We start from the raw sequence: 18,383 nt of genomic DNA on the forward strand, positions 1-18,383 counted from the left end.
GGCTATTAACAAGTAGGAATCCTCAAACACTGAGCAACCAATGTCAGAAGGTAGAAAATCCAAGAGCAGAAAAAGTTAACAAACCTGATTCTCCAAGGCTGTTGTGTCCTGGTTTCCTTGGACCAAATTTGTTGAGTTCTTGAGATTTGCCATCAACTGATTGGCTCATCAAGTGACGACTGTCTCTAGACATTGTTGACTTTTTGATGACCTCTTTATCCTGGATGTTGTGCATCATGTTCACAGCTACTATAACCACCTTCTGTTCAGAACCTTCGTTGAAAGATGATGTCCCAACATCCCCGACTGAGGACATGTTAATATTCCATTCCACTCCATATGTGGCGTCTTGGTGATATGCAGCGCAGAACTTTGTTAAAGATGACAGATGGTTGAAACAGCAATTAACACATTTCATGCCTTCAGATTTCAAGTCTCTATCTGAGGCATGACTGTCACTTTGATGTGAGTGACAAGGGCGATCATCAACAAACTGCCATTTCTCATGACAATCAATAAATCCTGTTTCATGTCCCTCTGACCCATTCAGCATTTCTTCACAGTTAGGATCTGGGTCAAAGGATTTGATGATGCTGACCGATTTCTCTGAAGGCTCAGTGTCCTCTTTCAACACAACATCATCCTCCACAGAATACATATTGTCATTGTCTTGGTTTTCTAACTTGACCCTTCCTATAAGATCTTCCGAAGCAGCACTGATATATTGAGAATCATTAGACAGAAAAACCGAGCTGCACTTCTCTGCTTCGTCAAATTCTTTTAAAACACCATCTGATGCATCGTCATTGTTCTGGACCTCGTACATCTCACAGGTATCTTCATCAGCTTTCTCACAGGTCTCATCATCCTCGTTCTTTTCCTTGTCACGTTTCTCTTCAGTCAATTCAAATGGCTCACCTAGAAACTCTTTTCGGTATGTTTGGTGGAAATCCATGTTCCTCTGACACATCGATTTGATCTGATCCTCAATCGACTGATCACTCCAATTCGCCGTCAAGGTTAATTTTTGTTTTATTAGGGCACTGTTTTTTGCAATCAGATGATTACGCTCATCTCGACTACTCAACTCGTCCGTTCCATTGAAAATTACTTGGAACAGCCACTTTTTGGATAGCTGAGTATCACAACTTTCAGAACTGAAATCAGATAAAAAAGTTGATTATAATAAGGTACAGTAATTTTTTTAAAGAAAGAAAAATGAACGTGCTTCTTTTATTCCAGCAGGTCATATACAGAACTTTATTCTCATTTCACACAGTACGGTTTACCTATAAAGCATCCTTCGTACAAACACTCTCACAATTTCTGTCCATAGCAGCCAGTAAGTACGTAGCCAGGTACTCATTAACACTTAACTCAAGTCAGGTAATGTGTATAAGTAGCATTAGCAATGCCAATATTATAATTTCATTTTGTTTTTTTTTTTTGCGATTGCCAGCCATCCAGCTACTGACCAAACTTAACATTGCTTGTCTTTTGTGAGAAAAGACAAGACACCATTCCACTGAGTCAAAACCCCAAAAAGCATCAAGATGTCTTGTCTCGGTATACAATATGTTAATGACTAACAACTAACATATAAGATATATTGCAAACAACAAATTCAACTGAGCCTGGACCTTTTGATTGTGAATAAAGTTCTCAATCAAAAGACAAGAAGTAAATCGATGAAAGGTGATACTTATTTATTTATTTATTTTTGCCTTGATAATTATGCACCATCAACAAAATAAGACATTATTCATCTTATTCTTTTAAGCTTTAGATTTAAATTTCAGAAAAGTGCACAGCTGTCGAAAGATACACCAAATTCAAATAAAAACGTATTTAACCCGATTCCTGGTTCTTCCAGCGAATCGTCAATTTCTAGCAGGACGAATTGGAAGAAATATACAGCAATCCCACTATTTCCAATAATTTTATAAAATCAATGTGGCATTGATGATGAAAATGACTATGACGTTGATGATGATGATGATGATTATAATGATGACGTTGATGATGGTGATGATGATGATGATGATGGTGATGATGATGAGGATGATGATGATGATAGTGATAATAATATACCTGATTTTATTATCCTGCTCATTACTTAACTCCGCCTTAAAGATACTATGGATGTCTTTCCACCCCCTGATTTTTCCTTCAGTCATCCTCTTGTGACAAAGTCAGATTCTGCAAAGATGATAAAATAAGGCTTCTGTGAGATTAAATAAAAACAAAAACCCCGAGTCCGCATCATCGCTATGACAGCTCCATTGGTGAAAATGGCAAGACGTCTAGGTCTATTTTACATTACACTTACTCCCCCCCCCCCCCCCCCTCCAATAAAAAAACACACAACACGCACATATTCACATATATACTCACACACAAATAGATAAACATAAACACACACACACACACACACACACACACATTAAACGCCTTATAGAAGTGGATTATCTCCAATTTAATCGACAATAAAATTTTTTAAAAATAAAAATAAAAACAGTATACCACCAAGGTGTCAGCGTACCTGAACACACCTGTTGCACAGAATTTTTAAAAAGAAGAACACATTCTGCTTCACTCAGCACGATTTTAATATCCAGCGGACCATGTCGACCCGAGGTGCCATTCCATGCCTAGATCGTCAGTTAGGCATTTTACAATTTCTTTTAATGAATGTCGAGTTTATTCTTTATCATTTTCATTTATCCAATTGTTAAATTTGTATTTACACTGTTTGTTTGTTTGTATATTTTTTTGTTTTTTTTTTGGTGGGTTTTTTTGGGGTTTTTTTTTTAGTTTTTTGTATGTTTAGTTTTTTTTTTTTTTTTGGGGGGGGGGGGGGGTATTTTAAAACTAGAAGTTGCACAAATTTAGTCAATGTCATTAGCGGCTAATTTACGATTGATTGGAAAATTACGTGTGTTATAACTTATCCAAGGACAAAATCACCAAACCTACGTTGAGATCAGAACTTTAAAAAAAAAACTAGTAAATTGATAAAAATTAAAACATAAGTTCTGGTCTTTAACCATGCTCACCCTCAACTGACTTTTTCCAACTTTCAAGGCGTCATTAAAAACGGTCCCAGACATGTTAGATCGAAGGACGTAACTTGTTCTTCCTCCTCTTACCATCATCATCATCATCATCATCATCATCATCATCATCATCATCATCATATTATCAAGATAAAATAATAATATTGCTATCATCTCTAGAACAGTACATTTTTGGAAACCATTACCTTATCACCTTATCCAATCCAAATCGTACGAATAAGATCCCTTAGATCGATGGACACTTCTTCTTTCTCCTCTTATCACCATCATCATCATCATCGTTATCGTCATCATCTTCATCATCATCGTCATCATCATAATATTATCAAGATAAAATAATACTGCTATCATCTCTAGACCAGTACCTACATTTTTGGAAACCATTGCCCTTTCTCCAATCCAAATCCTACGAATAAGATAAACCCGTGAGGTACTTTAAACTCCCTGCCCTTGTGATAAAACGGGTTGAAGGAGGTATTTCCTATCATGACTGACTGACTGACTGACTGACTGACTCTCTCTCTCTCTCTCTCTCTCTCTCTCTCTCTCTCTCTCTCTCTCTCTCTCTCTCTCTCTCTCTCTCTCTCTCTCTCTCTATTTTTGTTTGTTTGTTTGTTGCTTTAGGTCTCTTCCAACACAATTGAGGTTATATGAGAGACCGCTGAAACAAAAAAACAAGCAATCTAACAAAAATAGTACAAATGTAAATCAAAATCATAACCTAAAGATATCATAAGCTAAATTATAAATAACCAAGAACAAACAGGCAGAAGATTTACAGAAAAAAAAAATATCCCCTGTCAAAAATACAATCACAAACCAAAGAAGCAGGATAGGCTAGTAAAGAGAAGAAGAAACGACATCACTATCGGATCGTACACCCATGCGAACATCATAGGTATATGATTCAAGGGTGATGCTCCCATCCAACCACCCGCTCTCTCTCTCTATAATAAAATAATATAATATATATATATAAAACTATCCATCTCTCAATATGCCTTTTATCATATTTAATTTAACACTTCAAATGCCAATGCATTTAGATAACACTCAACCTAAATCAGCCATGAACTTGTCAAAAGATCTTAAAGCCGAGACTTCAATGATCCAAGAAATGTGTGTGGTGTGTGTGTGTGTGTGTGTGTGTGTGTGTGTGTGTGTGTGTTCTCAGGTTTCAACTTTGACAAGTTGAGAGTGATCTTGTTATATGGAAATTTGATTGTTTTTTTTTTTTCAATGAAGAAGTCTGCCAAAATGAAAAAAGTGATAGATATGTGTCGATGTACTTGAAAAATAAAAAATAAAAACAGAAACACCGTGTTAAATACAGCGGCCGGGTGTGTAACTGTGCTAAGGCCTGACACGACGTGCACATATTTGCAAGTCTGATAACCGAACGTAATTATGGGCCTGATTTAACACTGTTGTCATCGACAATATTTTGCGTTGGTTTGAGAGTAGTTCCATTACAACGATGGGCCTATAACAATTTGAGTTATCAGACCTGGATAAGTGCACGTCGACCTGAAACATTTCAATCAATCGTGCAACATACTGACATCTACTCTCTAACCAAAACACTTCACTTATTTTTTGGGACAACTTTATGTGTGCTGTTTTTGTTACCTAAAATTCGTCGTCGTCATCGTCATTATTACTATTATTATTATTATTATTATTATTATTATTATTATTATTATTATTATTATTATTATCGTCGTCGTCATCGTCATCGATATCATCATCATCATCATTATTATTATTATTATTATTATTATTATTATTATTATTATTATTATTATTATTATTATTATTATTATTATTAATAATAATAATAATAATTTAATTAAATTGAGCATTTATATAGCGCAATATCCACTTAACGTGCTCAATGCGCTTTACAAGGGGTCCCTGGTCAACAGCAACATTTAACATGTAGGACGAGACATGACGCCTGTTAGGCGATATTACAATTTTTCGGACAAAGACAACGCTGTTAACGGCCAGGTACTCATTTTACACCTGAGTACGGTGAGAGAATGTGAGTAAAGAGTCTTTTCCAAGGACTCAACTATGCGCCGAGCGAGGCTCGAACCCAGGACCTTCCGATCCGAAAGCGAGTGTCATACCACTAGACCACATAGCCACACTCTTCTTATTATCATAATTATCATCATCATCATCATCATCATCATCATCATCATCACGTATGATTAATGTTATTTTTGTTAATATGACTAGATTATTATTATTATCATATTATCATCATCATCATTATTAATATTATTATATATTATTATCAATATTATTATTATATTGTTGTTATTATTATTATTATCATCATCATTATTATTATTATTATTACAATTATTATTGTGCGGCTATGTGGTTTAGTGGTATGACACTTGCCTTCGGATCGGAAGGTCGTGGATTCGGGTTCCGAGCAGTGCATGGTTGAGTCCTTGTAAAAGGCGCTTTACTCACATTCACCATACTCAGGTGTAAAATGAGTAATTGGCATTAACAATGTTGTCTTTTGAAAAAAAATAATGTAATATCGCCTTGCAAGGCGTCATGTCTCGTCCAGCTGTTGGTTAGGACCCTCTTGTAAAGCGCTTTGAGAACGTCTTTGTCGACAATGCTTTATATAAAAGCTAAAGTTTGTTTTGGTTTGGGTTTTTTTTTTCATCAAAACGTTAACAAAAACAAACTAATACAAAAGAAATCTTACTCATTCGATGAAGAATATTTTCACACATAATCCTTGACAAGCTTAGCTTCAACTAATACAAATAAATGGTCAATGAAACAAGAAAATAAGAAAGAAAGAAAAAACCCGTCGAAAACAATCATCGATGGTTTATATGGACACACGATAAACTCATGAATTCCAACAGCAACTGTAAATGAACTAATATTATAGTCGGACAAATTCCAGTCTCGCGACAAACTGCAACGAGTCAACAAATGATCTAAATTCACAGACCACGATGTCGAAGGCTGTGCAGTGTGAAAACGCAGACGCACAGTGGCTAACAGCAGAGAGTCACGAAATTAACAATAATATGTATTATTATGCGAAAGAGAGAGATAGAGAACAACTGACATCGCCGACCTGATTGTCTGGAGTGGAATCAATCGCAATGGAGAGGCCGGCCGACTGTCAAAAAAAAAAGGACTTGGATCAAGGCCAACTCCTATAGAGCAGTATAGATAGTATGCAGATGACGTCACTCAGGCCTTTGTTATTGTTTTTGCCATCCGCGTTTGTGAGTTGTTCTCACTAAACTGTATTAACCAGACTATAAAAGTTCATGGTTACACAGAGTTTGTGTGTTGGTCCGTTATACTTCCGGACGGCAATGTTGTGAACTCCTTGGCCAACCGCATTCTATCTATAATTAGGTGCCCCAAACGTAAACAAAGGTCTAGAAGCACATGGCAAACCACATGTTCCTGTCTTGACAGCTCAAGTTCCAGTGTAAATTATAGAAAAAAATAACCTTTAAAATTTGGCTGTTAGGTGGCAAAAGAAACACATATTCATAAATACTCGATCATGCATCAAATAATGTCTAGATATGGATATTTTATGGAACAAAAGGTAAAATTTATCAAAAGTTACAGTCTATCTATTTTTAGACCAGAGCAAATTATTGCGCTGGTGTGAACAAAACGAGAATTATTCGGAGCCTGATTTTCAGAATAATTTAGTCTTATATTATTATTTCTGCAACTGTTTGTAATTGTAAACATATTTTCAATACTGAAAGTGTATTGCCTACAACTCAAACTACAAAATTGGGAGACCTATATTGTGCGTACATTTTTCCGGTCCCTCACGAAAATCACTAGCAACTTGTTATTGTTTACGTTTGGGGCACCTAATTATACTGCTCTATAGACAACTGTGAATATGGCCTTGCTTGGATATATTGTTGGAGTTGTACGATCCGTCCATGGTTGTACGTCACCTTTCTTAAAACTTAGTGCATTGATTTATCAAGTATTTATAACAACAGTAGCTTCAGCTACCTCACAAAATAAGGATTAAAACAAACAAAACAAAACAAACAAGAAGAAAAGAAAAGAAAACAAATACTTGTGGTGCAGCTGGTAAACATATTGACCCTTTCTTAGCTGACAGGGATTTTGTTTGTTTGTTTTTTTTTTCGCGGACTGGCTAATTTTAATTTATATTCTGACTACCGTAAACATAAGACAAAAGTGCAAAGATTCCAGCTTTATATTTATTTCTTTTTTTTTAAACATTGATATGGTAATAGTACGTATTTCTCTTCTGCAGTCCAAAATCCCTCGGTACTTCCTAACTTGGAACAACCATATCAAACGAAAGAATCTACATTCAATTCGATACTGCCCAGCACTGCGGAATCAGCAGAATCCGAGCTGGCCCGTCTTAAATAATTTTATATGAATTATTATGTGGGTTTTTTTAAAGGTCAAGTGGGCTATTCAGCATTACAAAGTAGATCGGGTGTGTTTTGTTTTATTTTTTTCAAAGGACGCCATTTTCACAAGGTACCTATATAAAACTTCTGTTATAAGAAGATCATTCATTTTTTTTTTTTAATTTAAAAAGCGGTATTATTTTCTAAAAAGTGAAAGTGAACTTATGAGTTTTGACAAATTTATGGGATAATCCATTATTTTTATTTTAGTATTATATTTTTTTTTATTAAAAAAAAATTTTTTTAATCGTTAAAATGTCCACATATTGTAGGGCTCTACAATAGACACCTAGATGGCAGTGATTGGGTAACATAGCGAACTACACAGGTTTTACTATCGATGGAATGTGTCTAAGTAAAATACCCACTGTTCTACCGCTGGATCAATAGATAGTTCGAAGTTGAATCACTCAGGCCTTTGTTATTGTTTTTTGCCATCCGCGTTTATGAGTTGTTCTCACGAAATTGTATAAATCAGACTATAAACGACCCAACAGTTTTGTGTGTTGGCCAGTTATACTTCCGGATGGCAATGTTGTGAACTTCTTAGCCAAGTGCATACTACCTATAGATAGTATGCAGTTGACGTCACTCTGATCTTTGTTATTGTTTTTTGCCATCCGCGTTTATGAGTAATGCTCACTGAACTGTATTAACCTGACTATAAACGTTCATAGATACACACAGTTTTGTGTGTTGGTCCGTTATACTTCCGGGTGGCAATGTTATGAGCTTCTTAGCCAAGCGCATACTATCTATAAAACCAACGCAGAAAACTATGTGTAAATGTAAACATTTACCATATGATCGAGAAAATTGTGTGATAACTAGTCGCCCATCGAGCGGTATAAAAACAATAACAACGACGATCAGAGAGAGGTCTATTTCATTCACGTTATTGTATATAAACAACTAAATTGAATGATCAGGCCTATGTCTGTCTGAGCACGTGTGAAGGTGTGTCACAAATTCCATGTTTTGATTGGTCAAAAATCTTCTGGTTAATTCAAACCGACCTGACAGAACCCAATATCCATTTCACAACGTACGACCTGCAATTTTCACCAACCCGGTCACCCACCAACTGGGTCACCCGCTTCATCATCCACTGACTTTGTGACAACGGTACGCAATACTGATTTTTCATATTGAACATAACACAAAATGAATGACATTTCCTGAAAGAACATTCGATTCTAGGAATTTTGGTACCAAAATTATCAAAATAAGTTGAAAAATAAATTTTTTTTATGAAACTGAAGTTTTGCAATTTGGGACCATTATAACAAAAGTATTTTCAGCAACTTCAGACACTCATAAAATTTTCAAAAAAAAAATGAAACAAACTGAAACTCAATAAACAAGGAGCCACCAAGACATAGTTACAGCTCAATTTTTTTTAATGATGATCAAAGCAAGGGAACTATAAAAAATTACATGTCGAAAATGGTCCGCGGGCACTTTTTGAACTTTTTCAAAAGAGCGCGAAAAGTAAGAAAAAAGAGCAATTTCGACAACGTACAAACAAGTCATCATCCAGAGAACTAACCCCAAACAAGAGATTGTGTGTTAAATCAATAACATACGAACCAACCATGGCTATGTTTCTTCCACATATTTCTGTAAGATAGAAATCTGTGGCTTCTTCCTAATAAGGTAAAAACTTACGAGACCCCATCCCGCCCACACACACAAAAAATAATTCAATGGCTATGAATCTAGGCGGGCTGAGACAGGCCAGCCGAAGAGAAAAACCGCAAGGTGTGTTTAGGGCTCAACGTATAGTGTGTTCACACTTGTGGAGTGTGTAACCGAAATTCCAACAAAGTTGCCATATTGGTTTTTATTAGACAAAGCGAATTAAGTTTGGTTACTGATTCTTTGTCAAAATATGTTTCTTGGTTGAAATTCAGTTTAAGAGACACGTCTTTTAATATTTAGTGTCTAAAAATTAAAAGATATTTTAAACAATAATTTATATTCAACAAACCCAGCAAATCACACACAAAGACTTGATTCTTAATTGGCAAATATTTTTTGCTAATAAAACATCTCCTCTCTGACTATATACCGGTTTGGTACCGGCTTTGAATCTGTGATTAGCCCTATTTCACATTTCAGTCAGATTAACTGAAGCTCTAACTTTTAATTCCTTTTCAAATGTTTATACATTTAAACTGTGTTGTTGGAGTTTTAAATTCTTTATCCATATTGTTCCATACAGTAATTGTTTTGTAAAATGGGTAGAAAGTGCTCTGTCTTCAATTGTAGAACTGGCTACAGAGATCAACCTGCTGATCTGAAAATAACTGTGTACAAATTTCCGAAGGAAATTCAGAAACGTAAACAGTGGATTTCATGCTTACCAAATAAGCTTAACTTTGAAGATGTTACGGAACATATGGGAGTTTGTGCTCTACATTGGCCTGATAATCCAAAAATGGTTCGTGTAGGACGATATTTTGTTCCAGTTGACCCACCTTCTGTTTTTCATAATGTACCCCAATCATGTGTACCAAGCTCGTCACAAACTCAACATCGGATTACTACAAAAGCCACTGCTGCCTCTCGAGCTGTTGATTTGGATGAGATGTCAGATTTCATGGAGTCTGATTTATTTCAATATGATTCTTTTCATGACAAATTTTGTTGTGAAGTTGGAAATTGTGGTGCCATTTTCACTCTTCCGTCAGGATCACATGATTCATATATTTTATTGAGTAGTGAGAGGAAAGGTCAAATTCACAATTTTATGTTGCCATTGGTTTCTTCCAACAAGATGTCATAGAGAAGCATTTTGCTCATTTTAGGATGTCAGCTGGTTGCAATTTTTATATAACAGCTCAAGATCTTTTGAACTGTCATCATATAGACAGGGCCAAACTTTTTATTGAATTTGAGAAGGATATTGATTTTAACTCCTCTGGACATTCCTGTGATCTCTGTGGGAAAGAACTGACAGACTCGGAACTTCTCATCATTGACGACCTTCCTCTCACTACTAACACACTATCATCTGATGAGAAAATGATTCTTTATTATATCGGAGGCTATGTGGCCCTAAAGGATGAAAAGTTGCGAGGAGCAGATGGAGACGTGTTCCCTGAAGATGTCAAAGTCTACACTGAGGAAATGGACAGAGGTGGTCTAAATTACCCTTCGACTGCAACTTTTCATCTTATTCTATACTGCTACACTTTTTTAAAAATGTCTGGAGAAATGCATTGTCGTTCAAGACTCGTAAGAATTTTTCAAGATTTTCCAGCACTGTTCATTTGGATGTTGTTCTCAGCAAAATTTCTACACGCAGAATTGTAAATATTTTATTGAAACGTTTCTGCACTCAAGCTGACAGTGACAATAAAATCCAACAACAGAGAAGGAAAATAGCCAAACTGTCATCTTTGTAGTTATAATGAATTATTTATACTCATTTTCCCAGCCTCACAAGTCCTATTTCATGCATTATTATACTGTTGAATCTTTTAATGGGCCATTGGCGGTCCCAAGCCCGCAGCTGAATGCATACCTTTTTATATGCGTTCAGTAACTCAGAGGGAAAGATTCTGTGTTTATTCAAATGGATATATATTAAATTGTGCAATTATCAAGGTAAGGCATGTTTTATATTTTAATACTTATTTTTCTTCTTTCATTCAATTTTTTTCTCTTTTTCTTTTTTTTTTTTTAAATTTTTGTGTTTGTTTTACTAATGTGATTTATCAAAAGGGACCTTATCAAAAACAGAGCTTAAACTACAAAAATATATTTGCTATTTGAAAAATGAAAAAAAAAACATTTTCTCTTATTATTATATAAAAAATCGGTCTCAAAAATATTGTGAAAAGAAAACAAATTCCGACCAAGATAGCGCGAGTGCACTAACACTAACACAGCGACTCGCTCGTACCTTACGCTGAGCCCTAAACGAAATCGCGACACGGTGTGCTGAGCTGGCCTGGGTCGGGTCGCTTAGCTATGAATACATACTTGCTCGAGCTTGCACCCCCCCCCCCCCCCCCCCCCCCCCCCCCCCCTCCCTCCACCTTAACTAAGCTAAAAGACCTTATTTTCAATTGAGTCAGAAAAGTTTAATTTCATATAAGATCAATATAATAAGACCCTCAAGTCAACTTGTTAAAAAAGTCTTAAACCTGACAATTCTTCAAAATAAGTGTATCGGCTACAGGCGTTTTGACAAGAAGAGGTTATCAATATATGGGTGAATCAATTATATATTTTTTTAATGAGAATGTAAAAAAGGCGTTTTGTCAAGAATAAGGCAGGGAAGGCCAATCCCCTTTTATATTGTACAATACGAGGAATTGTCATAGCGAAGTGTTTCTTGGAAAATGGGTCGACCGTGGAGACGATAACATGGTCGTCCATGGCCCCACTGGTTTAGCTACACAACTATATTATGTGTTATAATGATGAGTCATCACACAAAAAGCTCTATGTATCTTCGCACCGTCATTGTCACGATGGAACGAAATCTGACTATTCATACAAAACAACTACTACTACTACTCCTACTACTACTGCTGCTACTGTCGCTGTTGTTACTACTACTACTACCACTACTACTGCTACTTCTAGTAGTAGTAATAGTAATAGTAGAAGTAGTAGTAGTAGTAGTAGTAGTTGTAGTAGTAGTAGTAGTAGTAGTAGTAGTAGTAGTAGTAGTAGTAGTAGTAGTAGTAGTAGTAGTAGTAGTGCACTGTAGCACTGCTACTACTACTACGACTACTATTACTACTACTACTACTACTACTACTACTACTACTACTACTACTACTACTACTACTATTGCTGCTGCTGTTGGTGCTGATTCTACTACTAAATAAATAAATAAATCGTTTGGGGAGGTAATGGGGGGGGGGGGGGGGGGGGGGGGGGGGGGGGGGGGAGTCGTGATTATTATGATAGGATTGTTGACGAAAACAAGCGATTTACGAAAGTGAAACAAAATAATACTAACAATTTTCTAGATAACGCAACAATTTGAAAACCTATTGTAGTTGCCAAGATATAGAACAAATCCAAAACCAACTTCAACTACTGATTCATTGAGACCATCGGTTGTGGCAACATCTGGGCACGGTGACCCCGCACAAAGTAGGCCAGGATTATTTCTTGGTTAACCTTGTTTAATAATAGTATCACTGCTAATTCGTCAACTACAAATATATATATATATATATATATATATATATATATATATATATATATATATATATATATATATATATATATGTGTGTGTGTGTGTGTGTGTGTGTGTATCGTATTGTATCTTATCGTTTTTGAGCTAATAGGTTCTAAAAACCTTTAAGTGCTCTGTGAGATTAATGCTCTGCTCATTAACAATTATAATATATAAATACTAAAAATCTACATCTGTTTCTATCTATCTATCTATCTTTCTATCTTTGTGACGCTTAAGGAATTTCTCACAAACCACCTAGAAACTCGACCAGTACCTGAATAGTTAACATTTTTATCAATCTCGCGAAAGTTCAACAGTTTGTCACGATTCGGATCGTTTTAAACGAGTCATTAATTTTCTTTATAATCCTCGATCTTCCAAAATCGGATGGCTATCCATATTCATGCTCTGCATTTTGCCCGTCGCTTCCAAGCCTTGACTTCCGCTATGATTCAAGTTGATGCGAAAGTGGTTATGTAGCAATCTTATAATATTATGTACCTTTCAGTTGTATTATGATTTATGATTTCGGTTAACATTTTGTACGAAAGTGAACCCAGAGAAACGGGTCGGGTGAGCGAGTATATTATATATAATAAATATTATAAGGTTAAACAATGCCAACGTCACTTGGCTGCCTCCCTTCATGCATGGGATAGAATAGAAAGCCACAAAGATAAATTAAGGGGACTGAAGACCTTATTGATGCTATGCGTTTAGTTCAAAAACTCATAACATCCGCCAGCCTGCTTTAACGCAACAACACACAAAACAATGTGTAATCTTAAACGTTTATAGTCTGACAATTACAATTTAGTGAGAACCACTCATAAAAATGGCTGACTAAATACAATAATAAAGAGCTGAGTGACGTCAATTTGGTTCTATATGTTATTAACGGCACCCAACAACCGCGTTTATCGGGGATATCCGTAATTAATTGACACAATATTATGTGGGGAACTCCGATAACCTGTTCACAAGTTGCCAATCTACCAATCTAGGATGTAAATACCACCTAATATTTATAATCAGTTCGAAGTCCAACATTCCCTTTTAGATTACGTAAATTATCTTTTCTATCTAAGCACTTTCTGTTTTTCGCACACCGATTGTTTCAATTTGGACAGAAAACGTCTACTTCGTATTATATAATCGATAAATTAAGATAACGTCAGCGTATTAACAAGTCCCTAGCTCGAAACTTCGTTGGTTTCAAGTTTAAGACCTTGAGACCAGTTTGAAGTTATTTTAGTCAGTCGATGTGACAAATTGAATTAAAGTATCTATTTATGGCCAAAAATGAAAGCAATGTTTTGTCAGTGAAAATCATTGTTGCGTCAGCCTAACTCTGTGCTTTGTGATAGGCTATTGCGATTATTATGAATAAACTGGCAAGATCTACTCAATGTCGCTGATCATTTTTTTTTTTTTAAAGACAAGCTAAGATCGATGTCTAAACTCTCCCGGGTTAAAACCGGTCGCTAGTACCGTAACAAAACAATTTGCTGGGAAACATTATGTTGTGTTTTCAGTATTTCAAACTCTATAGACATTGAATTACTTTTTTTTAAATACAAAAACAACTCTTAACTGTTTATCCACCGTTGTCAGAGAAGAAAAAGGGTGAGGGGAATGAGAGCGGATAAGAGTTCAAAGAGGGGACAGTGTATTGGGCATGAGGGCGAAGGAGGAGGAAAGGAGGGTGCCCCAGAATGCATCGACATCTGGATGTCACCTCTACTCCGAATCCTACCATAGACAAAACTATATCTTTCTAACACTACACTTAAAAAGCCATTGGAGTGCATCGAGACGGACTAAAACTTAGGGATATTATATTGATCCTTTACGAGCAGATTTTGATTTCTGCTGTTATAATGAGATCATATTTTTAAAACACGGTCTACCCGTTAATGGGTTAATCTTGCATTAGGCTAGCTCAATAATTTATAAAGCGCTCGCCTCACAAGCAAAAGTCTCCATAGGGTGCAATCGAGAGGGGTTTTTTTTTGTTTTGTTTTTTTCTAACCTCTCCATCCACCAAATCGTTATTTGGGAGACATACTATAGTCCTGCCCAAAAGGTAGCAAGCTACCGCTGCTATTTGTTTAACGCTACAGACATCGTGATAAAGTCAAGCTCTACGGGCTTCATGGCTGTGGACTCTGAGGCATTGCTTTTTTCCCACCAACGCTTAAGGTCATTGCAACCCGAGACGACCCCGCTTACATAGAAATACATATCACGTTTTTTACCGAAATCGTGATCCGATGTTTTTTCCTTCCTTAATTTTACTCAGACCGTGAAGATCGTAGCATTAGCGATTCAAGCATGACACTTTTAATGTTACACACACACACACACACACACACACATAAACAACTCTTTTCTTTTTTTCTTTTTTTTTCCACGCATGCTTTAACTTCATACATCAATAGACTGAGATAAGGCAAAACTTCTTTGAACCTCAAAAGTGTTAACTTTCAGATATTTTGACGTTACGAGTTATTCGATCGGTATGTTCGAATTGTCCTTTTGAATAACATTTCTGCTGAGCAATGAGTGGTCCATGGGTGTTGTTTTCAAATTGAGGAGGGCAATCGGTGGTCTTTCTTGCGCTTCATTTGATCTTTTCAAACTACATCGGTCCATTGGTCTAACTCAAACCCAGTGAAAATTAATATATAATAGCATGGTTACAAAATAGTATGTAAAAAAATTACTAATATCTACTAGTGAGCATTCATTCTTATCACTTGGCATATAACTTATCTTTTGCAAATAATTAATTAATTACCTTTTCCTTTTAACAGTTTTAAGGGCCTATTACTCATAATACGGACATCAAGGGACTATGATTAACTTTTCACCAAAAGGCTAGACTGTATTTTTAATTTTACAAAGCAGGCAACAAAATCTTTATTACTGCAGCCTGGTGTTTATGAAGCGTATAAATGAGGCCCATGAATATTTAGTAAATTTGGTAAGCACAATCTATCTACGAGGTGTGTTTCAGAATTAAGTCTCCCTCTTCTAAAACTTCGTTAATAAGCAACCTCGAACTGCCAAAATTTGAGACAATATGACGTCATATCTAAGGAACCTCGATGCCAAAAATTTCACATATCTTGGTTGTCGTATCATAGAGCTGTGACATGGCAAGTTTGTTATACTTTCGCTCCTTGACTAAACGTAATCAAAGGAAAATGGCAGAGCAAAACATTGATGCAACCTTCTCGCGCTATGATGTTCGGGTTGTCATCAAATATTCAACTCTTCTCGGCAAGTCTGCTGTCGAAATATATGGAAACCTTAGTAAAGTTTTGGAGCGCAATGCTCCTTCAATTCAAACCGTGAGAAGGTGAGTCAGGAAAAGAAATGCTGCGAGGTCAACAATTTGAAGACGAGGACCAGATCCAAGAGGCGATGAGGAATACATACACGGCCTTGGACAAACAACCACTGGTCACCATCTTTGACCGTTGGATACACCGAATGCAGAAGTGTGTAGAACTTAGTGGTTATTATGTTGAATAGGTAATTGAATAACACTTCATTTGATACCAAATACAAGGTTATCCATCATATTATGTGAGGACAGCGCGACAGGGAAACTTAATCCTGAAACATACCGCGTAACAAAGGTAAAAACAGTAACTGAGTTGATCAACTTTGCTTATTGTAATGTTATCTGTCAATAAACAAGAGAGAGAGAGAGAGAGAGAGAGAGAGAGAGAGAGAGAGAGAGAGAGGGGGGGGGGGGGGGGGGGGGGGGGGGGGGGGGAGACTATACCAAAATAGTTTATGATCTATCTTTTTTTTTCAAATTAGAAGTAATTATTTTTAACGCGCATCCCCGTAAAAGCTAGCCAACTGTAATATCATGCTCCAGCTACTTTGAAAAAAGAAAAAAGAAAAAAAGAATATAGACCCGGAAGACCAGGTTCAAATTAGGGGAAAAGAAAACAGTAGTCAGGAACTCGTCACCTGTAACCTTCCACTCTCTGCCCGCTCAACGGAAGTCGGTGCAACATTGTAAACAGAGTAAAGATAATAGGTTAAAAGATGGACTAAGAAAGGCTTAGCCTTTTTGCTGAGAAAAGATGTTACTTTTTGCTTAAAATAAATTGAACAAAAGATGCACCCGCAGCGAATACCTCAACATCAGCTCCTTCTTCTCCTCCTTCTCCTTTTCTTTCCTTCCCTGTCTTCCATTCCCCCCCCCCCCCCCTCTCTCTCTCTCTCTCTCTCTCTCTCTGTGTGTGTGTGTGTGTGTGTGTGTGTGTGTGTCGGTCCGGGTCAATTTCAATACCATTAACTAATCCACTCCCTAGCCAACTTTTTTAAAAATGACCCAAAACAGCAGTATGTTTGGACCATTATATGATATAATCTATATTTAGAGGGGGCAGGAGGGGGGCTGTCCCTTGATTTAATTCGCTTGTCAAATAAGCGTATGTCTGGGACAAGCAATGGTCATTTTCGTAGATACAACCTTCCAACTTATCGAAGATAGTCACAAGTCTTGTGTCACAAGAGAGGCAGCAAGAGAGGCTACCCCGCCAGAATAGTTTTTGAATTGAAATCTTTATAATTAGAAATTGTAACGATCTTTACTAAACGCATATAACTTACTATCATGACATAGCTACTTCGACCACCAACTCATCGAAGACCACCACTAGTCATGGGCCACTTTTGACACTTGGCGCCAGTCTATCCATGCTGACGTTATAAAATTGAGAGGTGAGCGTATCACCAAAAGTCATGCAACCGAGCACAGAGGTCAATATTATATTATGACACATGACAAGATGGTGGTGTTACCACGGATCCATCAATTAGCGGTTTGGGGTTTTATCAAAGGAAAATGTTTGTCATGGAAAAACAATGGAAAGTTTCTGGGGAAATCCCAAAATCCCGGAAAACGAGGATCTGAGGAAGATTACCATCACTAAATAATGATATTGTCACAATCATCATTTATATTATCATTGCAAACTGCTACTACTGTTGCTCTTGCTACTGCTACACTGCTTCAACATTAACTACTAATACATGCTACTGAAAAGTGCATCTATGTTCCGATCATTTAGTCCAAACCATTCAAAGTAACGACTAAATAAAAACAAAGATACACATGTTTGTAAACAATGATCAATCTTAAAGAGAAAGCTCATCAACATCCAAAGCCAATAGTGAGAAGAAACGTGATTATGAATCACGACAACCCTTCCATAAATGACATCATATCATATGATGCAATGTCATATTATTTACTTCTCTAACCACTCAAGCAATTTTTTAAAAATGCAATAACAAAGCGGATCCGTTTTTCCTTGTTTTGCTTTATTATTATTATTATTATTATTATTAATATTATTGTTATTATTATTATTATTATTATTATTATTATTATTATTATTATTATTATTATTATTATTATTATTATTATTATTATTATTATTATTATTATTATTATTATTATTATCATTATTATTATTATTGTTATTATTTTTAGTAGTAGTTGTAGTAGTAGTAGTAGTAGTAGTAGTAGTAGTAGTAGTAGTAGTAGTAGTAGTAGTAGTAGTAGTAGTAGTAGTAATAGTATAGTAGCAGTA

General features: G+C 36.0%; 1 protein-coding gene across 2 annotated transcripts in view; it reads right to left on the reverse strand.

Moving 5' to 3' along the window:
- Nucleotides 1-18,383, reverse strand: part of LOC144964760 (uncharacterized) — a 48,496-nt gene that overhangs the window by 18,541 nt on the left and 11,572 nt on the right. The window contains exons 1-3 of one of the 2 annotated variants that reach the window (XM_078899354.1): nt 5,812-6,110; nt 2,092-2,199; nt 85-1,157 (exon numbers count right to left, since the gene is read on the reverse strand). In XM_078899354.1, the coding sequence (XP_078755480.1) occupies nt 85-1,157; nt 2,092-2,177 (1,159 nt within the window). In that variant the 5' untranslated portion in view covers nt 2,178-2,199; nt 5,812-6,110. Of the gene's footprint in view, nt 1-84; nt 1,158-2,091; nt 2,200-5,811; nt 6,111-18,383 lie in introns of those variants that run through there. The other variant, XM_078899353.1, reaches the window with a different exon arrangement.

The sequence above is a fragment of the Berghia stephanieae genome, chromosome 2 (genome assembly GCF_034508935.2).
Source record: "Berghia stephanieae isolate SIO BIC M18660-M18661 chromosome 2, UCSD_Bste_1.3, whole genome shotgun sequence".
Taxonomy (NCBI): Eukaryota; Metazoa; Mollusca; class Gastropoda; order Nudibranchia; family Aeolidiidae; genus Berghia; species Berghia stephanieae.